Source organism: Pteropus alecto, unplaced genomic scaffold (genome assembly GCF_000325575.1).
Source record: "Pteropus alecto unplaced genomic scaffold, ASM32557v1 scaffold94, whole genome shotgun sequence".
Taxonomy (NCBI): domain Eukaryota; kingdom Metazoa; phylum Chordata; class Mammalia; order Chiroptera; family Pteropodidae; genus Pteropus; species Pteropus alecto.
In genome coordinates, this window is record NW_006437736.1 from 2,835,348 (window position 1) to 2,861,193 (window position 25,846).

General features: G+C 45.6%; 2 protein-coding genes across 3 annotated transcripts in view; one reads left to right on the forward strand and one right to left on the reverse strand.

The window, feature by feature from the left end:
* Positions 1-25,846, forward strand: part of SYN3 (synapsin III) — a 420,224-nt gene that overhangs the window by 128,314 nt on the left and 266,064 nt on the right. For both annotated transcript variants that reach the window (XM_006914505.3, XM_025048692.1), the window contains exons 5-6: positions 10,828-10,984; positions 14,062-14,151. In XM_006914505.3, coding sequence (XP_006914567.1) covers positions 10,828-10,984; positions 14,062-14,151 — 247 coding nt within the window. The remainder of the gene's footprint in view (positions 1-10,827; positions 10,985-14,061; positions 14,152-25,846) is intronic.
* Positions 16,018-25,846, reverse strand: part of TIMP3 (TIMP metallopeptidase inhibitor 3) — a 55,598-nt gene continuing 45,769 nt past the window's right edge. The window contains exons 3-5 of the mRNA XM_006914503.2: positions 21,682-21,793; positions 20,903-21,024; positions 16,018-19,887 (exon numbers count right to left, since the gene is read on the reverse strand). Of these exons, the coding sequence (XP_006914565.1) occupies positions 19,690-19,887; positions 20,903-21,024; positions 21,682-21,793 (432 nt within the window). The 3' untranslated portion in view covers positions 16,018-19,689. The remainder of the gene's footprint in view (positions 19,888-20,902; positions 21,025-21,681; positions 21,794-25,846) is intronic.

Here is a 25,846-nt window from a genome sequence, read left to right on the forward strand (position 1 = left end):
ATTCGTGGGTGCTGGGGCTGTACAGAGCGCAGAGTGTGTGGTGGAGATGAGAGTGGGGGCACCTGGGCGGAAGGGTTTCTTAGGAGCGAGAGGACCTGGAGCTAAGAGAAGGCCCGGGCCACTTTCTGGGGAGCACCGAGTGCCAGAGGCACAAGCATGGACTCCCATCTGTAGGCAGTCGGTGGAGACTACCCGAGGGTTTTGAGCAGCAGGGTTGCAGGAGCAAAGCAGGATTTCAAGATTAGTCCAGGAGTGGAGAGCAGAATCGGTTGGTAGCAGGAGTCACCTCCCAAGGAGGAGACCATGCACAGACAGGTTTGGTTAGCCTGCACGATGTGGTCCCATATTAAAAAAAAAACAAAAAACAAAAAACTTTTATTAAGATATAATTGACATATAGCATTTTATTACTTTCGGTGTACAACAAATTAGACATTTGTATATATTGCAAAATGATCACTATAAGTCTAGTTAACATCCATCACCCCCACACAGTTATAAATTTTTTTTCTAAAAGTGGAGTATTTTTAAAAGATTTGATGCTAAAGACTTCACATAAAAGGCAGGTTTCTGGCTTCATTTGAAAAATCAAAGGATTTGGTAAGACTGGACCAAGGACTTTCACATGGCCATGATATGCCAGCACCGAGTCACAACTGCCCCCTTTAGTTGCTGCTTTGAGTTTCACTGGCATCTTCCCCATGGCAGTTCTGCTTTATTTACTTTTGTTACCGGTCTGTACAGTGATTTCTTTTTTTAATTGGATGAGTAGTCAGCATTTAAGTAATTGAGAATTTCATATAAATATCCAGATTTGGGCTACTTTTAAAAAATCATTAGGGCCACCTGGGACCTCATTCCTATGTCTAGGGCTTAGGCCAGTCTCCAGGTCAGTGTCCACTTCTCTCTCCTTGCTGTCTGCAGAGGCCTGTGTTAGCTGCCCTTGACTGTAGAGATCTCCCACTGCAAAACAAAATGTTTCTTCTCCTCAAGTCATTATCAAAAGTGGAAAAATAAAAGAGTAAGATGTGCATGCTTCCAAAAAAGAGAAGAGCATTGTGGAAATAAGAATATTTCTATGTGTTTAATATGGAAACAAAGAGAGCGTGTGTTAGAAGAATAACAGCAAAGATGCTACTAAAAAAGACTGGCCCACTTCATCCAGCCCGATGTTCCCTGCTGGGGCCCTGTGGCATTTAGCTTGGGAATCTCTGGGGCGGAGGCCGAGAAATCACTCACCACTCACCACCACTCAACTGTCTGGATTCTGAGCCGAGCCCTGTGCGTCAGGGAGGAATAAGATGAAGGGGCTTGCGATGTGGGGTTCGGAGCTAAGGGCCTGTTGAAGTATTCTAGGCAGGAGGCGATGGTGGGGGTAGGGCATGGGGGGGTGGGGACCAGAGCGAGAGAAGGGAGGAAGAAGTGTAGGGACAAATCCGGACACTTACGGAGGGAAGAGTCAGCCACTTTAGCGGCTCCTTATACGGGGCGTCAGAGAAAAGAATCAGATGATTTCAAGGAACACCGTGGGCTCTTCAACAGAGGTCGGGAGACCTGCTCTGGGGGAAGCCGATGACTTGGGTCTGGGCACAGTGGGTCAGGGGCGATGGTGAGATGTTCAGCTGTACCGTGCTCATGCACGTTGGCCTTGAAGCGCCCAGGTCTCATGAGGACCTCGTCCTTCCTGTGCTTCATCTCTCCCTGCCTTAATTTCTTGAAAAATGAGGCTCTCGACACTCTCTTCCTTACAGGGTCAGTGTGGAGATTAGAGATAGAATAATTAAAAGCCTAAAAATTATTCCTGGGGAAGTACTCTATAAATCTGAGTCATTTTCACTACCGCCTGTGAGGACAAGGCGGGAAGCCCACCGAATGGAGATGATTCCACGGGCAGAGAGCCAACACAGCCTTGGAGAAGAGCCACAGGAAGGGAGGAGCCTGGAGGAAGCAGCGGGGACACAAGGGGAGAGGGCGTCTTTGAGGCAGGGCGGAAAGGGTTGAGCAGGGTGGACAGAGATCATCCTACAGCGGCCACTGAGGATGAGAGGAGTTCACGGCAGGTGGTCTCCAGTGGGGGGCTTTGCCCTCCAGAGGACTCTTGGCAATGTCTTGAGACATTTTTGGTTGCCATGACTGGGCATGGGGGTGCTATGGCGTTCAGTGGACAGAGGCCTGGGATGTTTTTAACGCCCTACAGTGAACAAGATAGTGCCCCTCCTCACACAACAAAGATTATCCAGCTCCAAATGTCAATAATGCAGAGGCCGGGAAACCCTTCTCTAGAGCCAGTAGGCTTTGGGGTTTGACTTGTGGTTCTACCACCAACAGATATGTGACCTTGACAAGTCTTGCTCTGTGCCACAGTTTCCTTATCTGGAAAATGGGGATGATAATAATAGTTTGTTCCTAGAACTGTTGTCAGGCTTAAATGAGCGATGATATACAGAGGGCTTAGAATAGAGGCTCATAGTACATTAGCTATTATTAGAGATCAGGGAAAGTGAGAGCATAGCAGAAGCCATTTGACCTCGGTGTGTGGCATTTAGGAGCAACTTCACTGGGATAGAAAGGGGACTGAAAGCTAGATACAGAGGGTTCTGGAGATGAGAATTGGAGCCAGCAGGTATGAACTGCCTTGTCCAACAGGTATAGCGATGGAAGGAAGAGGAAGGATGGATGGTTATGGTTAAGCCAAGTGGAAGGGACTTGCTTCACATTCATTTATTTATCGATGCCAATCCAAAGTTCTTGTTAATGCCCAAACCACGCTATAACAACAATGGAAAATTTCAAAACAGGAGCAATCACGTGCAGCCTCATCACCTTAACAAATGAGCAATTTTCCGTCTCCCCTTCCAGGATCATCATTTTTGCAATGTTTTAGTCGCAACACAGATTCTCTTTTCTATTGTTTTATGTCACATGAAATTGTCCCACAGCATTTTCCGTGTATTACATCATTATTACATTTATCATTTTTTCCAAAATAAAGATAATCTCATTGTTTTTTCCTAGTTATGAAAATACTTTGTGCTCTTTTCTCTTTTTTTAATGTAAATAGTACCACAAAGTGTAAAGAAGAATGTAATAACCCCGTGTCCCATCTCACTCTTTAGAGACAATCAGATTAGCATTTCGATGAACATTCTTTCAAACAAATCATGCATCTATCGACACAATTTGTTAATTTTTTATGTAAACATGAACATTACTTAACTATCAGTCCGTTTTCAACCTTGAATCCCAATCTTATGTTGGGATTGGGATGGTTGTTTTGGGAAAGGGGGAAGGGGCGGTGGAAGGATGCACACAAGAACAAAGCAAGCCAGAAAGTTCCAAAAGCTGCTAGAAAGACGAAATATTGGGGTGTGCAGTGTAGTCCTTCCCTGAGGCTGCTGTAACTAAGTGTCACAGGCTGGGTGACTGAAACAACAGAAATTTATCCCCTCATCGTTTTGGAGTCTGGAAGTCTGAGATCCATGTGTCAGTGGGGCCACGTCCCTTCTAAAGGATCTAGGGGAGGGTCCTCCCTTGCCTCTTCCTGGCTTCTTGTGGCTGCCATCAATCCTTGGCATTCCTTGGGTATAGACATGTCCCTCCGATCTTTGACTCCTTTGTCACATGATGTCCTCCTCTTCCTCTCTGTGGTCTGTGTCCAAATTTCCTACTTCTTCTAAAGATGCCAGTCATTGAATTAAGACGTGTTCTACTCCAGTGTGACTTCATCTTAACTTGATTAAATCTGCAACAACCTATTTCCACAGAAGGTCACCTTCACAAGAACAAGGCTGAGGTCTTCAACGTGATCTTTTGAGGGACACAAACCCATAACCTGTGGGATGCCCAGGGTGATGGAGGAGTAGGATGGGGCGGGGTGGAGCAGAGAGGATGCCTCTGAAACAAAAGGGGAGGAAGAAACCAGGAAAAAGAGACCGAGATTCTGAGTTGAGGAAGCTGCTTCCTCCAGCAACTTGCATCTGTGTCTTATTAACCTCCTATAGTTTGCAAAGAGGGCCGGGGATTCATCAGAGCGCCTGGCTCTCGGTAAATCCCGCCAGGCCCCTTCTCCGCCGTTGTCACACGGTGCAGCTGGCAGCTGCCTGCAGGCCCCACGGGCCTCACTGCAGCATCCTGTTGTCCTCTGGCCACCAGATTCTTGGTTGACTGCCACCTAATTTCTTTTCAGCCCGGACTAATTTCTTGCAGTCTCTGGGCTGGCAGGATGCATTGCTAATTCCCCAAATCCTTCCATATGGCCCATTCAAACCCCTCCATCTACGAAGTGTACACAGGCTTCTGTTCTATCCTTGCTGCAGCACAGTGGTCCATAGTCTTCAAGGGCACAGAGATCCTTTCAAAGTCTTGATCTCCCCTTCCCTTTTCCTCAGAACACCTGTTTTTGCTGCTTTACTCAGTTCTCTTGGTCTCCTTTTCCCAGATGCAGTACTGAGGTTGAGTTTTCAGAGGTGGAGGGGGATGGACAAGGATTCTGAGACAGTGAAGAGGAAACCTGAAGTCTCTCTGCTGGTGGACGCAGATGTCAGATAGTCTGGGGCCTTCCCAGGCAGAGCTGGGCTTAGGTTTGGGTGTGATGGGTCACCTATGATAAAATCAGCATCATTGTCACCCATTGTCATCTCGGCTCTTGAGGAACAAGGGACAGTTACAGAATAGCAGTCAAGCAGCCAAGAATAATGAGGCTTCTACTTACTATCTTAGGTCCCAGGCAAAGCCCAGCCAAGACCTTTTCTTGCCATCACAGGCTTCTGCTTATTTGAGGGAAGTATTATACTTCATCGGTAGTTAAAAGTCACTCAGCCTTTGGCCCCCTGCCTCCTGACACTGCCTGAAGCACCTAGTAATCTCCCAGCAACACATCACCTGTCCCATCTCCACCATTTAATTATAGGTTGTCTTTGATTTCCTCTCCAGTGCTGACAGTCACTTCTGAGAAAGACCTGGGATCAGAAACCCAAATAATATAGCTCACATTAAGTCTAAAGCCGAAATAATAAGAAAACCCAGGTACAGCCTGCAGCCAGGATGTGCCAACTTGTGTGGGATTGAAGGAGGTCTTCCTGCCCAGGCACGAAGGACACAGGGCTTGGTTTCAGTGGGACTGGGGAGACACAAGGGCAGGAAGGGGTTCATGAGCATCGTTGCAATTTTTTTATCCAACCGCATCATACCTTATACTCTCGCCGTATAACCAATTGCAAATTTTGCCACTTCGTCCCAATATCAGTCAGAACAATAGTGGTGGCAAGCAATAGACCTGATTCAACTAGTGTAGGAAAAAAATAGAACTTAGTAACTCAAATAATTCAGAAGATAAAAATGGCTCTTGTATCAGGCTCAGCAGGATTCAGGGATTCAACTGTTATAGACAGGGCTTTTGTCTCCCTCCTTGTCTCTGTTCCCTGTAGCATTTCTATTCCAGATGGGATCCCTCCATGTAGCAAGAAAATGGTTTCCACCAGCCCCAGTTTCCATCACTCTGGCTTACTTGGCCACTCCTCTCTCCCATCACTCAAGACGAATTCTGACAGGCCCATTGCATCAGAGATGCAATCCTACCCACCAATGGGAATGCGGTCCTCTGATTAGAGAGAATTTTATCATGGACTCTGAGAAGAAGGAGGAGGAGGAGGAGAAGGAGGGGGAGGAGGAAAGAAGAAAGAAGAAGATCCTGAGCATATAAAACGAGAACCAGCATAGTTCACTCCACCCCCCACTATGAGGGTCTATCCGTTCAGTCGCAGGTGTGGTTCCCTACATGAATTCCTATTTTTCTTTCAAGACCCAAGCCGTTCAGTATACTCCCAGACAGCGTTGAACACACCTTTGGGTCATATTAGCACCTTGTACATGACTCTGTTATGTCATTCACTTATTTATTCATTTAGCAAATCCTTATTCTTTAGCGTTGTACCCAATTCCTTTTGGATTGTGAGTTTCTTGAAAGCGAAAATCATGTCCTGGTCATCTCAGGATCTCCAGCCTCTCCAGGGTGCTTGGCCCACTGACAGGGCCTGATAACTGCTGGTGGCCACATCCTTGGATGTTTGGGTGACATGCAGGACTTGGCTGTTTCCTGACTGGATAGAGAATCTGGGGTGCTGGGTCAGAAGGAGGAGCTGCATGCCACAGGTCACCTGGCTGGAGTCATTGATTTCTCTGCATTTTTTGCAAATCCCACACATCCCAGACTGTCAGGAAGGACCCTGTGCATTCTATATAGCAATGGATGGCAAAAATGGAACACATGCCTGATTTGCCCTCATGGAAAGTGTTTATTTTTCACATATTGTATCTGAGAATCTTAAGAATTCAGGAGGTCCAACCTGAATTCCTGGGGGTTAATCTTCTTAGTGATGCTAGCATACCCCCCAAAATATGGAACTTGTTACCTTGTAAGGCAGCCCCGCTGGTTATTGGGGGCCACATGTTATCTCCTGGCTACTTTGGCCATCAGTTCTAGTTTTCTTCTCTAGGACCACAAGGGAAAAGTTCCCTTCCTTTTCGAGTAGATATTCTACTTTGTGTTCATTCATTCATTTATACATACATTCATTAACTCCATCATCTGCTGAAAAACATTAGTAAGGCCTATTTTGTCCAAGACAGGCAGGTTCCCTGTTCTCATTGAGCTGACATCTTTAGAGGGGACAGACATCCAACAAGCACCTAAACAGATAAACAGGAGACATACAATTGTCACAAGAGCTGTGAGTAAAGGAAAATAGGGCAATATGAGGGTTGGGGCAAATTTCCAGAGTGAATGGGACAGGTTCCTTTAAAGAAGTAAATTTGAGCCAATGAGTGAGGGATGAGAACAAAGTACCCACACACGATTTGGAAGAAAGCAGCCAAGGAGAAGAATTAGAGGAAGAGAGGGTGTCAGTGTGGCCTGAGTGGAGGTGAGGGGGAAGAGAAAGGTAGAAATGAGGATGGAGATGTGGTCAGGAGCCTGTAGCCGTTGTAAGGAGCTTAGGACCTATGGTCGGAAAGAGGGTTTTGAAACAGGGATATGGTGTATAATTTTGAAAGGGGACTTTGAATATGGACCCTGAGGTAGATTCCCAAATCCCTAAAGACCAAGAGGAGGTGACCACTACTTTTATTTCAAAGAATCAGAAAGATTCTGATGTAGAGGTGAATTCTAGAAGTCCTAGAGAGAGAGAGCCATGATATCTGGGACCAGAGTCGCCGTATCCACAGACAGGCCACTGGATGCCCCTCTTGGAATGCTCTTGGAAAGACACCCTCTCTTTCTAGATAGCCGGATTTCCACCCCACCCCACCCCCAGGCTGTATCTTCCTCATGAGTTCTCCACAAACATGGACAACCAGGAGGCTAGCCAGCGTGAGACCTCACAGTCACGCACCATTGTGTTCTGGGAAAAGAGTCATTAGGGGTTTTCATCATTGCGTGATCATAGAGTGCAGTTACACAGACCTAGACAGTACAGCCTACTGCACACCTAGGCTGTATACCAAACAACACGAGACTGAGTCAAACACAAGAGATGATGTAATCACAAGACACGGTAAACACAAGATGTATGAGGCTGCTGCTGGTGTAACATGGTATACCATTTGCAGCAAACTTTTTTTATATATACAAAGATTACACTCTAAAATAATGAAAAAAAGTATAGGATTGTAAATACATAAACCAGTAACAGTCGTTCATTATCATTATCAAGTATTATGTACTGTTCATAATTGTATATGCTGTACTTTTGCATGCCTGTAAGCATAGTAGGTTTGTTTACACCCGTGTCACCACAAACACATGAGTAATGCATTGCGTCACACCAGCCTTGACAGGTGATAGGAATTTTTCAGCTCCATGATAATTAGGTGATAGGAATTTTTCAGCTCCATGATAATCTTTTTGGGACCAATCACACTAGCCTTGACAGCATTAGGTGATAGGAATTTTTTAGCTCCATGATAATCTTTTTGGGACCACCGTTGTTTCTGAAATTTGTTGTTAACAGAAATGCCATCATATGGCACATGACAGTAATGATTTCCTTCTGGAGCAGAGTGGAGTTACCCAACATGAGCCACCAAGTTTGCCGCCACAGTTGTCTGTGAGGGAAACCACCCTGCCAGGAGGAGGGACATCTGACTGTCAGAACCAGGCCCCCGAGGGTACTCACGGCAAGGAGAGAAATCGAAAGGGAAAGACTGATAGATTTGACTCAGAGGGAATGGAAAATGTGTTTACATGTCTTTTAAAGATGCACAGCCAAAAAAGCAAAGCTAAGCAAGCAACTAGTAAAAACCTTGCCACACCAAGTAGGTGAAGGTCAGCATCCTAATACACAGAGCTCACGTCAATGAAGAAACAATAAAGCTCCATTTGTTAAAAGCGAGAAAGATGTGAGCAGACTTTTATAGAAAAGAAAATGCAAATGGTGAAGGAAAATACTCAAACTCACTAAAATCAGGGAACTGCAAACTAAAATAGCAGTGGGATGCAGGGTATCTTTGGGGGAAAGTTGCCTATCAAATCGAAAAATATATTTTTAGAAAACAAGTGCTGACGAGGCTGTGTGGCTGGTGATGTACATCTTTTAAAAAGAGGTATTTTTTTGAGTACCTTACAAAAAGTTCATACCCTTTAACCCAGTAATCTCACTTCTTAACTCTGTTAACGAACTAGTTTTAAATAAAGGCATTAACTTGTGTGCAAAGATGTACATGTGTGAAATATTAGAAATAGCTTACTTGATAATAATAGATGATTGGTTGACTTAATTATGATATATCCATTCAGTGGACTATTAGGTGGCCATTAAAAATGATATTTTTGAAGATATTTTGGTAGTAGGGGCAACGTTCACACTATAATATTATGTGGAAAATGGCAAATAATACTAGAAAGTATGAAATCAATTATGAGTATGAGAATGCATATTATATACATTAAAAAATAGATAATTGGATTGCAATGTACATATAAGTAAACATGTAGAAAGGTCGTTAGGGATGTTCTCTGAGTTGAGAATTACAGGTAATTTCGTTTACTTCTTTGTGTTATACAAGGCTTCTTTCTCTTTACAAAATGAACGTGTGTTACGTTTAAAATCAGATAAAAGCAGAAAATGATTATGGTTTCAGTCAGTGCTCTCTATTGTCATCAGATCCCTGTTAGAGACACACACGTGCCCCTCCATCCCTTCCTTCTATCCTTCTTGCTATAAGAGCCAGCAAAGTGGAGCACAAAAAGCAGGAAAGCAAGAGGAGAGACCTGGCTGCAACTTTCTGCTCTACCATGGTTTTGCAAGGTGACCTGGGACACTGTCTTGCTACAAGCCTCAGTTTCCTCATATGCAAAATACAGGAGTTGGACTGGTTTGGTTCTAAGAATGCACTAAGGTCATAGACATAATAATTCCAAGCTTCAAACCCATCCCTCACCCTAACCACAGAGTGACGTAATTGACCGTTTCCTTCAGCACAGTGTCAGCCATACCCATGATGTCGCAGTCCACGTGGCCACCTCTGGACGAGTTACAACTTAACCGGGAAGACCCTTGCCATTTCCTCTGGAGATGAGGACGTGATGATTCATTCCTTCAACACGTACTTCATTCATTCCTTCAACACGTTCTTATTACACCCCTGTTTCCACGGCACCAGGCCCCAAGGTGTACAATGAGGCCCAGGCTCAGAACTATTTGAGAAATGTCTGTACCTGTATTACATTCTTTCCTTCCATCTTCAGTGGGAGCAAGTCCTTTCCCTTTGAGAGTTATTTTAATTTACCTTTGAATTATTTTAAAGAGACAATTTATTTGAAGCTAAATGTCTGACTCTGGATGAGCCAAGTGGATCACACCATTTTGATGTGAACCACCTACCATGAGGCTGATTTTCTCGTGTGAGTTAGAAGTGAGGAATCCAGAAACCGATGGATCCTTGGCAGCATGAGTTAAACAATGTGTCAATCCACCTGGAGTCGTGCAGTGGAGGACAAAGTGTATGGACTTGGAACCGATGATCTGAGTTCAAACATGGCTCCTCTGCTTCTCGGCTTTGTTACCTGGGAAATTCTTAACTTCTCTGAGCTGTAGTTTTGTTTTTGTTTTGTTTTGTTTTTTTGTTTTGTTTTGTTTTTGAAATCTATAAAATGAGGAAATAACTCCTATCTTAGCCATGACATGCCAGATGTATTTGCAAGCACTGATCAGAATGGTGTCTCCAGAGGGACCTAAGCATGTACTCAGTCATGGCATTAGTACTCTATCTCTTTCCTTGAAAGGGAAAGACACACTTGACATATACAAGGGAAGAAGCCATGCTGCATGGCGGCTGAGAACCAGGGCCACGAGGCTACACAGACCTGGCCTGCCACTTACCTGCAGCACATCTTTATGAATAAATGATTTAAACTTTCTGAGCCTCAAGGTACTCCTCTGTAAAATGGCTTTGATGGCAGCAATGCCACATCCCGGGACATTGCGAGAGAATCAGTAATAGGTGCATTCAGTGTAGTGCCTCTTCAGATTCGAAGTTGTTTGATCCATCTTTCTCTGACTGCTAATGAAATACTTGTTCAGTGTAGGACATTTAGAAAACAACCTAAAAAGAAACGAAAGATAGTGTGAGTCGTTATCAGCCCTTTTGCTGTGCTTGCATCTGACCCTCCTCATCCACAGTCCCGCACCCCATCCCCATTTTGAACTGAGAGTTCTCTGAGGGCAGCAACCACGCCAGGTTAGTGCTCTTCCCAGAAAGCTGTGGCCTGATGCCCTGGTGTCCCCTCAGTGCGTGACGTGTTAACACTAATGTTGGCACCTCTCTTGGCAGATCCTTCAAGCCGGACTTCATCCTGGTCCGCCAGCACGCCTACAGCATGGCCCTGGGCGAAGACTACCGCAGCCTGGTCATCGGCCTCCAGTATGGAGGGCTGCCCGCCGTCAACTCCCTCTATTCCGTCTACAACTTCTGCAGCAAGCCCTGGGTGGTAGGTGACGGGCCAGGCTGACTCGAAGTAAAGTGGGGGGTGAGGGGGACCCTCCTAGCCCTGAAGTGGGCCCATTCTCCAGCACGGAGGCCTCAGTAATGAAAGGAGCCTTTTTTAAGCAACTGAATAAGAAACTTGGATTCCAGTTCCCTTGTTATTGCCTAACAAATACTATGTAACAACATATTATGAAACAGTGTTATCTTATAATCATATTAGTAGTAAGAGGAGGTATGGTACCTGACTCTCCTTACTAACGTTCTGTCACATTGTTGTTAACAGCAGGCACTGTTTATTGAGCACTTAGTAAATGCCAGAAAACTGTGTTGCCTACTGTGCAATCTATTGTTATTGTGTGAAGTGGGCTCATGACTCCATTTTACAGAAAAAGAAACTCAGCTTCAGAGCATTTAAGGAACTCACCCAGAGTCATGTAGCCAGTGAGGGGGTGAAACCAGAATTCGAAGCCCTCTTTCCAACCCCAAGACTTGATTTCCTCCACCTTTTATTCATTCATTCATTTACTTGAGTCTCCATTTAAATGTTACCTGTAAGAGAGGCTTTTCCTAAAAAACACCCTTCTATACCTCCAAATACTCTCAAATCCCTTCCCCTGCTTTACTTTTCCCCCAAATACTTATCTCCATCTAGGATGATGCTTATCCATTCAGTTGTGGCTTTCATTACTAAAAGTAACTCATTCATGTAACAAATATTTATTGAGCACCTACTGTGTTCCAGGCACTGTTCTAACTTCTAGGAACATGGCAGTGATCAAATCTGACCAAAACCCTGGCTTCTACATTCTAGTGGAAAGAGGCATGTGCAGTACATTAATAAATATGGCAAATTTGCAATGCGTCATATAGTAAATGCGAAAGGTGGAAATAAAGCAGGGAAGAGGGTTAGGAAAGGAGGAGGTTGGGGGGATGGAGAACGTGCTCTGCGAAGCTCTAAGCCATCTTGTCTCTTGTTTTGTTGTCTCTCTGCATGGTCTCCTGGTGGCAGGGCAGTGGGTGAGAACAGGGACTCTGGAGCCAGACAGCCCAGGCCCAGGATCTTTCATCTATCAACTGTGTAGCTTGAGCAACTTGCTTAAACTCTCTGAGTTTATTTTCCATACTTGTAAAATGATGGTACTAATAGGGCCTTTCTGCTAGGATTATAAGTTAATACATGTCAAGTGCTTAGAATGGTGGCTGGCATAAAGTACACACTCAATCAATGGCGACAATTATTATTGTCCCTTGTACATGGAACAAGGTCTCTGCAGAGTTGGCACTCAATATTTATTGAATGAATACATGCATTAATTTAACAGATGTGGATAGTCTTCAACCACTATTATTGTGGCTCTGGTATCCTCATTCTACCCTAATTGAGATTTTCGGCCCATGGCATCCCAGATTCAAGTGTCATGGTCCTAAAAGGGTCATAGATAGTATTGGTCCACTTCTTCTGTTTTCCCACATAGTCAACTAACTGTGCACTGTGCTGAGCCCTTAACATGCTTATTGTACTTAATTCTCAGAACCTTGATGAGTAGGTTTTGTTAATTTCTCCATTGTACAGAAAACCGAGGCTCATGTAGTTAATAGTAAGTGATGGAGCTGGGCGTATCCAAAACTCGTGTGTTCGATCATGGAATTATTCTCCCTCTCTGGACGTCAGTTTCCCTATCTGTGAAATGAGGAATCCCCATCATTTGTCTTATATCTGAGGTCCCTCAAACCTTCTAATTGACTCCATGTTAGACCACACCTGTAGGCTACAGCACAAGAGTTTGCAGACCAATCCTGGCCTGATGTAGAAAATTCCTATGTTACCTCGTTCTCTCCATCCAAGCTCTTATTATTGAAGTACCCCCAAATCAGTCTGGCATAAGACTTGGCTCCCCTTCTAACCAATTGGTATCTAAACATTAGGCCACAAATTGTAGTTTATTCCTTATTCCTGATCAGAATATGCCTTGCTCTTCCCTGCTTATGTCCACCAGCAGCTCCCCTATGCCTGCCGGGTGAATCCCAAGTTCCTTGGTCCAGTTAAGGCTCCTGATGGTCTGTGGTAGATCACCCCCTGGCTTCCTGTCTTTCTGTGCTCCACACCCAAGGCCACAGCCATGGCAGCCACTGAGCATCTCCAGCACACACTAGTCTCAGTGTGCACCTGGGGTGCCCTTCCTCCTTCTCTTATGTCATCTGCTCTGGGGAGTCATTTCGACCCCCGCCCCCCCATTCTGCCTCCCTCTTGCCTCCCTCCAGCAAGACATTATTATCTCACCCATCTGCCCACAGTCTGTCTTCTCTCAAGGTCTGGTCTGCCATATTCAACTTGTTGCCCCAATGTTAATGCTCAAGGTCAGGCACAAAGTGAGTACCCAAGGATGCTGAGTGATGAGGGGTGATGGAGAAGAATGTAAGTCCAAGACCTGTCTTTTAGAAACTTACCCTCTAGTTCTGGAGACTGTAGGTACCTCCATGAAAGGGATGTGACTCTAGCTATTGGAAGCTAGTGGGGTTGTAAAAGCAGATAAAATATTTATTATTAATATCTAACATTTGAGTGTTCCTGTGGGCCAGTCACTGCTGAATCCTTATAACAATCCTGAGTTTGGATCTCTTATTTTCCCTATTTACAAATGAGGAGACCAAAGCTCAGAAATCTAAAGTGACTTCCCAGGATACGCAGCTAGTCAGTGATAGAGAATTTGAACCCAGAATCTACATCATAAACTATTATGCAATATATCTCTCTAGAAAGAAGAACATGGCAGGCAGGGGATGTGGCACGAAAGTCTGCAGGCTGTGCTTGTGCGAAATGCTGAGGGTGTAGTAAGTGCTCAGTTAAAGCCATTAAGCTAAACTCAGTGGGCCTGGCAGGAATGAAGAGGCTGATGCAGACAGACATTGGAGCGGATGAACATCCAGCCAAGGACTCTGGCCTTTATCCCGTAGGCAGGAAACAGCTACTGAAGCTCAGCTCAGAATGGTCAGATGCTCAAAGCCTGGGATGGAGTGGGAGGTTTCACCGTACCAGGTAGCAAATGTTGACCAATGTTCTCTCCTCTTCTGCCTTAGTTCTCTCAGCTCATTAAGATCTTCCATTCCCTGGGACCTGAGAAGTTCCCGCTTGTGGAGCAAACGTTTTTCCCCAACCATAAGCCAATGGTGAGTGTCCTTTTTTACTCTGCTTATTTGTATGATTTGGAACAAACGAATGTTTACGTTCTCGGTCTGTTTGAATGGAGTAGGTGGGCTCGGGGGCTGCTCCCTGACCACCAGGGCTCTAAGGAAGAGCCTTGATGTCCTGTGGAATGCCTGGCTTTCCGAAGGAAAGCGTCATCTCTCCAGGTGAAATTTTAGGCAGTAGGTCAAATGACAAAGGTGGACAGAATTCCTTGGAACATCAGGAATTTTCAGCAAATAAGGGGACAACTTGAACTAGCATGTTGGAGCCAAAGTTTGATGATGAGGGTAAAAGATGTTTCAGAGGCAGCATGTTATTTTACTTGAGCCAGACCTGGTTTCAACTCTTATTTTAATAAAAATAGTAATATTTGATTTGCATTGATTGTCGACAGGCAGTTTCTTGTATGTCTCGTTCACATTCTGACTTTTGAGTATATTTGAGGTCGTCTCTGGGAAGTAGTTGGAGCTTAACTTGGATTATGTGGTATCGCCTGCCATTTGCTGGATGGGAGAGGGTACCATCTATTCGAATGGGGTGGAGAGCGCTCTATGCCACAGCTAGAGGAAGCTGGGTGAAAGAGTTCTGGGCAGCTGGAAACAGCCCATGACATGCCCGCTTGCATCATTGGTGGTGTTCTTAAACTGGTCATAGGAATACAGGGCCGCAGCCGCACGCTTGTCTGGGGAAGACAAGTAGTGCTAGCTGGAAGCAGTGGCCTACTTGTAGAATTCCACGCTCAGGCTGCTGAGCTGGACAGTCCTGTGTGGAGACACTGATGGGTAGAACTGCAGGCTCTGGCGGGGGAGGGGGGGCAGCTGTGGGGGGAGTAGTCTCATCATATGGAGAGGTTTTCCAGTGGGGGAGTGTGGGGAGTAGTCTCATCATATGGAGAGGTTTTCCAGTGATTACCTTTCACTTATATCTGATCCAGTGAGAGCCATAGGATGTGCTGGTTGGAATAAGAAGGCCATGTGGACACTGGCATAGTCCAGCAAAGCGTAGACATAGTGGAGAAAAGTCAAGGTTCATCACCAAGCCAGCCTGAGTTTGAATCCTAGTTCTGCCTATGTACTAGGTCTTGGGCAGTGAATTAATCTCTGTGAGCCTCAGCTTCCATCGCTGAAAACCGTGGATGACAGTGGAACAATCTAATTGCTGAGATTTAATGAAATCATGTGTATAGAGTGTTATGCCTGGCATATGTTAGGTGCTCAAAGTAGAGTAGCTGTAAAATAGGGTCAAAGCTATACCCTAGAATGTTGTCAACAATAGAATGAAAATTGGAGGGTCTACAGCCAACTCGGCCCATTCAGGGTGACATCCCTAACTATGAGCTCTGGGAGGGCCTTGCCAGCTGCAATGAGGCCTCTTAAGTTGCTGGCATTCCCCACTAGGCTGAGCCACACTCAGAACTTCAGGCAGGCATTCGGCATCAAGGACTGCTGTTTGCAGCCTTCCCCCACTTCCACTTGGTTGAGATTCTTGGGAAGAAAACAGGGAAAGCCAAAGTCAGGGCTCCAGTCTGAGAACATCTATACCACTCATAGGTAATTAGATAAAGACCCAGATTCCGTAGCACTGTGGAGAACTCTGGCCATAGAATCAGGGAGCAAGGACCTCAGGGCTGGATTAGCAGCCAGGAGGAAATCTACGATGCCTCTCCTGAAATCCCTCCTGCCTGGTAAAGGACTGGGGCAGAGTGGAGCCAAGCTGCAGGAGTGGAGAGAGGGACGCATGCAGGGGTCTGGAGCCAGGGCAGGCAGGACTGAGCAGCTTCCAAGGCCCTCTACTATCTGTAGAACCCCCAATGGTGGTCAGGACACAAAGAGGCGAGAGACTGCAGGTACGTGATAGAAATAAAACCACTTTACTGTTTAGAATAAAGGACACACTATAAAAAGTGAACATTATGCAACATTACAAGACAATATACATTCACGGAATATAAAATTCATAAATAACATGGAGGAAAACTGTAAACAGTGCTACAAAATTTAGCAACAAATACATTCCTTCTAGACAGGGTTTTCTCTGGTTGGTTTCTCTCCATCACTTCTGGGTCTCAGGACAGCAGACTGGCTAAGGGAGAAGGTGGGGTGTGGGAGGATCTAAGCCCCTCTCCTTCAGAGTACGAACTGGTCTCTAAGTTCTTCCCCTCCTCACACCTCCCAAGAGCCCGTTCGGAGGCTGTTGATATCCACCTCTCCTACATGCCCACGTTTTGTTTTGCTTTAGCCATCAGATATTCAAAATTTTTCTTGCATAAAACCATTTATTGATATTTTTTACTTTAGGCAGCCAGAAGCCAAACACTTGGGTGTCATTTTAGGGTAATCCATATTGACGATCGTCAAGGATTAAGTATTGTCTCTCTTGGTGTCTCTGAGATAGAGCTGTTCCAATCAATCATTTATTTCTTGAATTGCTCAAGAACCGTGATATGAAAAATGGTGCTTGTGGGCTGTAGCTTGACCATCATATGGGTCTGGGGCTGGGTGAGGGTGAAGCACAGGAGTCTCCCAGAATTATCTACTTCCGCCAGACGGAGCACTGGCCTGAGAGGCAGAGCCTGGGCATAGCGCTTCCTGGATGGGGAAGCAGAAGAGATGGCCAGGGAAGGCCAAGGGATCCTGGAATTACAGCTCTCATGGCCCAGGATTTTTCGGAGAAATCATGGCTTCCTTATTGGATGGGCAAAGGGACTATGGGGAAAAAAGAAAGAGAATTCCCAGCAGCCTGCCCAGGGCCAGTTGGTACAGAGCAAGGACATGGATGTACTTGCTATTTTTCCCTCCTCCTTCTTACTCCAGAAAGCACTGGGATGCCGACAGAGCAGAGGCTGGAGGAGTCTCAAGTGCTAATTCCTTCTAGTTTCCCCAATTCACCAGTCTAGCTGCCTGCACAATAGAAGTATTTACCCTCCATTCCACTGTAGAATTTGATTCAGGAAAATGGCGGCATGTGGGTTTCTTTTTTTTTTTCTCTTAAACACAATGTACACATATTATAGCCTACACATGACATAAGATTTAGCAAAATAAAACGTTCACGATATGATTGAAATACAGAAGTGTCTCAGCTACATAAATGACTTTAAATTATACAGTAAGTGAACAGGTGAAATAAACAAAGCTATAGCTTATAGAAAGCTCCAAACCCACCCTCTGACAACATCGCTCTGCAAAGGAAACTTCTTTGCCCGGGACCTGCTGTTCTCCTCGCCAGGGCCTGGCAGATGGGACTGTGGTTCTGCCGACCTGTCTGCAGGACAACATCAGGTGACTCATGCTTAGGCCTCACCCCAAGTCCCTCCTATGTGAATGGAGGTGACCCTGCCAGGGACCAAGAATGGTCAGATGCCTCATGGAGGAGAGGCCGATGTCTGATTGTGGAAGGGCACTTGTGGGGGTTGGATCAGGGGTTCCACCTTGTAACACTTTGAGGTTAAAATAAAGAAAAATTTAAAACACCAAGTCTGGGGCCTCACCCCTTAAAAGCCACTAGCCTGCTGACCTCAGCTCCCTCTGCTCACACTGCCCCATCGAGAAGGCGACGCCTCCTCTTTCCCACATGCCGAATGTTATGACCACAGGTGAAAGGTACAAGGTAATGAAATCGATCCCAAGGAAACTGATGCCTGTACTGTCTTCCTGCTCCGGGGTTCTGCCAAACACCCTGCCTGGGCATTCGCGTGTGCGTGCAAGACATTACAATGTGTTGTCTGCCTCTTTTTGTTCTCCTGTTTTAATTGGCAGCTCTGTTTCCTAAAGCGGAATGAACTGAAGATACAAATGCTAATAGAGGAAAAATACCCATAATCTGAAAAAAGAGAGCAATCATGTTAAATGTCACCATCCTACCATCCCCAATTCTGTAAAACACACATTACTGTCTACTCTCAGCATCTCATTTTCAGCACTAAAACTTAAAATAATTTTATTTAATTGGAGAATTTATATTATAGTTTTATTTCAGAACAAAACCAACAACAAAATCCCTACAGCTGCTTGCAGAGTCAGGCTTCCCCTGTGACCACCAACTTAAATCCTTGAGGTAACGACCTCAGCAGGTGGCATTCACCCACTAGTGCACTGGAGTAAGAGGAGCAAGCTGTCCCCAAACCCAGTAAAGGTGGCCGTTTAGCCTTGGCAGGCCAATCCGCAGCTTTCCCTCCTGTGCCCAGGCCCCTGACCCACACTAACTCTCATCTCCTAACTGAGCCACGCCAGTAAAGCAGTTATATGAAGGCCCCAAACATGAAGCAGGAGAAAAGGAGAGGGACAAAGGTCAGATGACCCCAGTTAGAGGAATGCTGAGGGTGTTCAGAATCTCAAATTTTAATTAAAATGAAAAAAAAAAAGTCAACTTGGAATGTCATGATTTTCTTCAAACAAGCAACAACAAAATAGAAGAGATAAACTATTGGCGTATTTAACAGCATTGAACAGAATTCTGTGTCCTGTAAAAATATCAGCTTATGTCCCCGTGTGGGTATATGCAAATGTGTGTACAAACACATCCCCCTAGGTGAGCTAAACACTACTTTGGAAATAGTATTCTCTACCCAAGTCTACTTGGCTATATCTGTGGATAGTGTACGGTGTGTGTATTTCTCCAATTTACATAAAGGCAAGCTCCTGGCCAAATCTACCAAAGAGTTTTCCAGGAGGAAATAGTGTGGGAGGCAGGGAAAGGAAAGACATTCATCTCAGTCTTTCACCTGAGCTCTTGTACAAGGCAGGCAAATTGCCTCCTGACCTCAGGCAGATGTTTAAGTCTTCGTCAATTAAGAAAGTTCTGTTATTCTGGCCTGGCTGCTTGCTGCAGACTCAGGAACATCTGGTCAACCCAAGCATCACTGGGCTGGGGGAATTGTGTGTGTGCTACATCATCTCAGACCCTCTCTTAAAGTTTCTTCCTTCCCTCTCACACTCCTACATGCAGACACAGACAGACATGGTCTGGTTGGGACATGCATTAGCATCTCCTCGTTGTGTTAGATCTTCTGCATACCTTGAGTCTGTCTGCTTGCTGCCCTTGACTGATTCTGAAACAGTTGGCTTTTCAGCAGCTTCCTTGTCTGTGTCTTTTAAGGACTGGGGAGGAGAAGAAGGGCAAAGGGAGGAGGGTCTGGGTGATAACGAGGTGGGGAAGAGGAAAGAGGGGTAGGTACTACAATGCCCAAATGGGGTAGTTTTTTGATTTTCGTTTTCCTAAAAAAATATAGATTATGTTATCACGAAGGAGAGGAGTGTCCATTCCTCATTCTCTCTGGCACGGCACCAAAAATTCCCGGATGCAAATGGGTGATGTCGAAACCCAAAAGGGGGTGGGGGTAGGGGGCCGGGAGGATGTTTCCAAATAAACACCATAGGACAGCATAGACTTTAAGTGTTCGAAGTGCTAAATTTGCGAGAAAACAGGCACTAATTTCATTGTTGTCATCTGGGAAGAGTTAGTGTCCCAAGGGAAGCTCAGTGGGGAGGGAGGGAGGGAGGTGGGGCAGGGTCTGGTGTTCAGGGGTCTGTGGCATTGATGATGCTTTTGTCCGGGGGGGCCCATCCTCGGTACCAGCTGCAGTAGCCACCCTTCTGCCGGATGCAGGCATAGTGTTTGGACTGGTAGCCGGGGTAGCCGAAATTGGAGAGCATGTCGGTCCAGAGACACTCATTCTTGGAGCTCACAAAGCAAGGCAGGTAGTAGCAGGACTTGATCTGCAATTAGACAACAGCCATCGGTTGGTTAGTAGATCTGCCATGGTGGACCTGGGCCTTAGGCTTGTCCAAGTCTGGATTCAGAACCTGGGACCCCTGCAGGTGGGGCCCAGCCCCATGAGTCTTTTAGTGAAAGTAACGTGAGTAATACTCGCTAATGCTTACTGAGCAACTACTGTGTGCCAGACATTCTGCTAAGTGCTGCTATGTTATTCTCTTTAATTTTCATAACAGATATACCTCCCCTTTACAGATAAGGAAATAGAGGCTCAGATAGGTTAAGTCACTTGTGCCAGGTCACACATCCAGAAAGTGGGAGAATCAGACATTCGAGAGAGCTTTTCCTCTCAAATAGTAACAGGCAAGGATGAAAGATCTCAGCTGTTGTAGGGAGTTGAGGAATAAGAAAGGTTAAAGCATAAACTTTGGAGTCCAGCTGCTCTAGGCTGGAAACGAGATTTATAGACTAGGGCTACTTACTTAAGGCCTCTGAGCCTCTATTCACTCATCTACAAAATGGGGGTTATAGTAATTAAAATTGCACAGAGTTGTTGTCAGAATCAAGTGAGAGAACAGCCCGACTCCCTCCTACAGGGGGAAGACTGTGTGCCTTGGGTCAAGGAGTCGGGCCTCACTGAAGAGTCACTTTCTGCAGCAGGTGTTATCAGTAGTCCTACATCAGCTTTTCCACCTGGGGTGGGGGCCGCCAATGGGACTACTTGGTGTAGCAGCAGTGTAAGGACCCTGTCTGCCAGTGTAAGGATCCTATACCTGCCACCAACTTGAGCTGCGGGAGGGCCCAGGGACACTGAAGAACACTTGTGTCCCAGCAGCAGCAGAAAGGCATTCTTCCCTCGCCTTTTTTGTGACTCGGCCCAGGGGACAACATTCCTCACCACCCCCCTGCTCAGACCTGCCCCTCTGCCCTGGCCCCACACTCACTCCCTTCCCAGGCCAGCAGGAGCTGATATTTCTGGGGCTGTGAGCCAGCACCTCCCCTGCCTGCCTAGCTTACCTTGCAGTTACAACCCAGGTGATACCGATAGTTCAGCCCCTTGCGCTGGGAGATGGTGAGCTGGTCCCACCGCTCCACGAAGTTGCACAGTCCTGTGTACACCTTCCCATCGTAGATGCGCCCTGGAGGACAGAGGATGGAAAGGGGAGAGTTGTTTTGTCAGAAGGGAAAAAATTCACACCTACTGAGCACCCACCTTAGGTCAGGTGCTGTGCTAAGTACATTTCACCCCTGTGATTTTATTTCATCCTCCCTAACACATTTTAAGATGAACTGTATCCTCATTTTCCAGATGGGAAAATGAACTTAGAGAGGTTAAGTGATTTGCAGAAGGTCTCAAACCATGACACATCAGAGCTGGGACTAGAGACCAACTCTTTACTTCCTATATCAATGGTTTCTGGTTTTGTTATTTCTTTTCCTGTACTGACTACCTAAAGGCGGGTGACTTTCAAAGACAGACCTAGTAGGTTGACTGTGAGGTGAAGAAGAAAAGGTAGTGGCAGTCTCTCTTAATTTATAGTAGAGCCAAGAGACTGCAAGAACTAGAAAATTCTTCCACAGGCTCAGTGGTGAGGCTGAGACAAAAACTCAGCCTCAGCGTAGGAGCCTTAAGCTCTCAACACTGGCTCCGCAAGATGGACTCAAGACTAGGTACTCCTGACAAGTCACTGGGCAATGGCAAATGTTCTCAGGACACTTCCAAGTCAACCACTCCTTCTCTATCCTGAAGTGGACCTTGACCAAACCCTGGCCTAGATGCTAGAGTTAGCTGTTACCTGTCAGCAGGTACTGGTACTTGTTGACCTCCAGCTTAACGCCACAGAGACTTTCAGAAGCTTCCGTGTGGATGTACTGCACGTGGGGCATCTTGGTAAAGCCTCGGTACATCTGTGGGCAAGAAGGAATGTCGTGAGAGGGAGACCAGGGCTCAGAAAGCATGCTGTCATTGGGTCTATGGTTTGAAATCTGATTCCCCTAACTGGCCATCGTGCGGCTGGTCACCAGCCTATGCACCCCAGGTCCTTCGCTCCAGATAAGGCCACCTCGTCTCCTCTTGACTGAGCCATCACTGGTGTTTTCCCAGAGAAACTTTCCATAATACTCTCCTCTAGAGACACTTTTCTCAAACTCCAATACCTTTATAGAAATCTAAAGACAAACGTGCTGTGGAAGGGGTCCTGCCTACCTCTCCAACCTCGGGACCGGAGCTCCGAGAAGGCAGCCAGCCAGCATTCTCATGACATCTTTGCGACATTTTCCAGTATATAAAAGCATTCTCACATTCTCCTCACTGTAACCGCACAAGAACTCTAGGAGGCAGGTGTCATTATACCCACTTTACAGAGGAGGACTCTCTGTAAAAGCTCTTTGGGTGGCGAAAATTGAACTCAGGCCAGGGGTTCTCCATGCTTTTATTCTTCTGAGCATCAGATGAAAGCATTGGGTTCTTTTACCCCAGATAAAGCATATAAATCTGTTCAATTCTCCTAGATTGTTAACTAAACACTTTAAAGTTATGAAATTGCTAATATTTGGGCATTTTTATCTACCACATCTGATACAATAGTTCTCAACTGGAGGCAGTTTTATCCCCACCCCAAGAAATGTTTTCGGTTGTTGCAAATGGGAGGTGGTGAGAGGGGTTGCTACTGGCATCTGTGCATAGAGGCCAGGGATGCTGCTAAATATCCTGTGATGCACAAGACAGCCCCCACAGCAAGGAATTATCTGGCCCCAATGTCAGTAGTACCAAGGTTGAGAAATTCTACTCTAATATTAACATATGACAGCTCTATGAGGCAGGAACTTATGCCCATTTTATAGATGAAGAGCCTGAGGCCCAGGCAGGCTAATGACTTGATGAAGGCTATGTGGTTGTTAAATGGCAGGGATCCACAGGGAAATTTGACCCGGAGTCCATGCTCTTTACCATTATCTTATGATGTTTCCTACTGCAGCCTCACAAATTCATGCCCAAGGGCCTCTGATGCAGGCAATTGCCATTTATGACTACTGTGCCTCCTTTATCAGCCTGCTCTCAGAGCCACTAGTATGAATATAATGGAGGCTGAACCCACTTGGTGATGCCAGGTCAAGTCCATGAGCATCACATAGGTCTGTCCAGACAACTCTGTTAACAGGGTGAGCTGGTAGGGGTGTCACCCAGTCCCATTATCCCTCCAGTTCTCAGAGTCCACAAGCCCTGGACTGCTGGTGGCTTCTGGGCTTATCTCAATGGTGTACAATAGGACAATGTCTCCACTTCAGCTCTTGGCATGCATTATTAATTTACTTATGGTAATTAATAAAAAGCCAGACATCACCTCATTGGTGTCTCATCTAAGTGACTCCCGTTTGGTCTAATGGACTATTTTTTTCTTAGTCTTCTTTTAAGTGGCGACTGACTGGCAGGGGTAGGTGGTCCACGAGGAGCGACAGAGTTTGGGAGCCTCTGCCTTTTAAAGGGGAGCAACCATCAATGCACATGGTTTTAATTTACCTAGCCCCGCTTCTTAACCCATTTCTCTTATGAGACTCGCCACTGAACGAGGAAACACAGCCAAGCGCTGTGAGAAGTGCTGTCCACACTCAGTTTTCAATTATGCCACAGGGAGCAGGGGTGTGTCAAATCCCCCCTCCCCCAACCAGTGATGGATGGTGCCTCTCTGGCTTTAACAAGAACCATGCTCACGAGGGCTGCTGTGTGCATGCCATCAAGTGCGGCTTTTGAACATCTCACACACTCGCTTCTGAGCCCAGCACCTTCTCATTTTGGTGTGGGTGATCCTTGAGTTTTCGGCAAATGTTTAGACTCAGTATTGCCCTAGGTCTTTCGGACTCAGCCTGTTGGAGCCTTGTTTCCTTCTCTGTCAGTCTTTCCTCTTCATCTCATCTCTACTTCGTGGGTGAGAACCAAGCGCCTGTGTAGAGTCCAGTAACTTCAACTGGTCAGTAAGAACTTGACTGATCAAAATCAGCTTGGCATCACTGCTACTTTTGAATTTATAGGAACCCTTATTTTAACACAGCTTCTGGCACTAGCACACAGAGTCCAAATTATGACACATTACGAATGACTGGGTCTGACAAACTCAGTGCCGCCTTGTAGGGTGAATTCTGAAAATAACAATATGGTTAATGTCTGATAAAGGCAGAGTTATTGTCTTTTTGTTGTCTCTTCTTTCTAATAATCCTATCCTGACCTAAATATTGACCCTAAAGTGTCATGTGATCTGTAGACCTAGAATTGTCATAGAGACCTAGAATTGGTTTGACAAATTTAAGAGACTCTCAGACTTGGAAAAGGATGTTAAAGGTGATCTAATCTAACCAGTGCAGTGAGGAGACAGACTGAGTCTGAATATTGTCTCTGCCATTTATTAGCCACTTAGAAAACTACTGTTTCTTCATCTGTAAAATGGGGCAAAGCACTTACTTTGTAAGGTGCTTTTGAGAATTAAATGAATGTTGGTGCACAACATTCAGTAAAGGTTAGCTCAAAACCAGTTAGTAATGAGTGTGTCTTTCCCCAAACTCATCTTAGTGGAAATCATTAAAGCTGGTTTGGAACTGCAGATATGAGAGGGCTGTTCTTTTTCTCCCCCAGCTTTACTGAAGTATGATCGACAACTAAAAAGTGTATCAATTTAAGATATACAACATGATGTTTTGATATGTGTGTACATTGTGAAGTAATTACGAAAATCAAGCTAGTTAACATATCTCTCACCTCATATAGTTACTTTTGTGCGTGGTGAGATCACTTAAGATCTACTCTAGTCTACAGTACAGTATCATTAACTATAGTCAGCACACTGCACATTAGATCTCTAGAACGTATTCATCCTGCATAACTGCAACTTTGTACCCTGACCGACATCTCCCCACGTCCCCGCTCCTCCCTGTCCCTGGTAACCACCATTCTAGTCTCTGCTTCTAAGAGTTTGACATTTTTAGAATCCACATAAAAGTGAGATCATGCAGTGTTTGTCTTTCTGCGTCTGGCTTATTTGACTTAGCATGTCTTTTAGGTTCGTCCTCTTGTCACGAATGACATTTCCTTCTTGTTTAAGGCTGAATAATATTTGTGTGTGTGTGTGTGTGTGTGTGTGTGTGTGTGTGTGTGTGGACTCTCAAGTCCCTGGGCCTCCTATCTTGGGAATATCCACACAAAGTTCTAAGAAATTTGCTTCCTTTGAGGTGAAGGGACAGATAAGTTGAGAAAGAAGTTTCTGAATCTGAGGGAATTCACATATTTTATATAGAATGTCTGTTCTTCACTCTACATGGACAGCATAAAATGTCACCATTGTGTCAGAAATTTCTGGCACGCCTTCCGAAGATCAGCACTGTGCTGCCTGCAGCTTTATATCTCAAACTCATTGACATACCAAGCAACTGAGTTTTGCAGCTATTCATCGACTGAGATGCCAAGTGGTGGCCTTTCTCCACCATATAGAAGGGCTGTATAGCTGGGGAAGCAGAGCTCATGAGAATGGAGCCGGTCTCTGCCGAGGGCTTAAGAGAGACCCAGAGCATAAAGAGTCACAGGCAGTGGGAGGAGGAGAGGGTTCCCTGTGTGCTGGAGCGGGAGTGTTGGAGAGGCTTCCAGCTGGAGCTTCAAAGGCGAGATCCTGCTATTGCTCATTTGATTAGACAAACCACTGAAGGAAGGAAGTCCCTGGGGGCCAAGCATTCCAATTGCCCATCAGATCTATCCTGCCAGAGTCAGGACATGCACAGCACATGACCAGCAGACCTCCCCATGGGACCCTCCCAGGGCCATCTGGGACAAAGTGTCCCCCACGTGCTGTCTCCTGCAGCTGGCCTAAAAGCATGTGTCTACTGCACAAACTACAGCTCCTGGCAGAGCAGACTGCTTTCTTTGTGGTCCTGATAGGAGATAAGGTCCCCAAAGATTAGAGCAGCCAATTCTGGAAA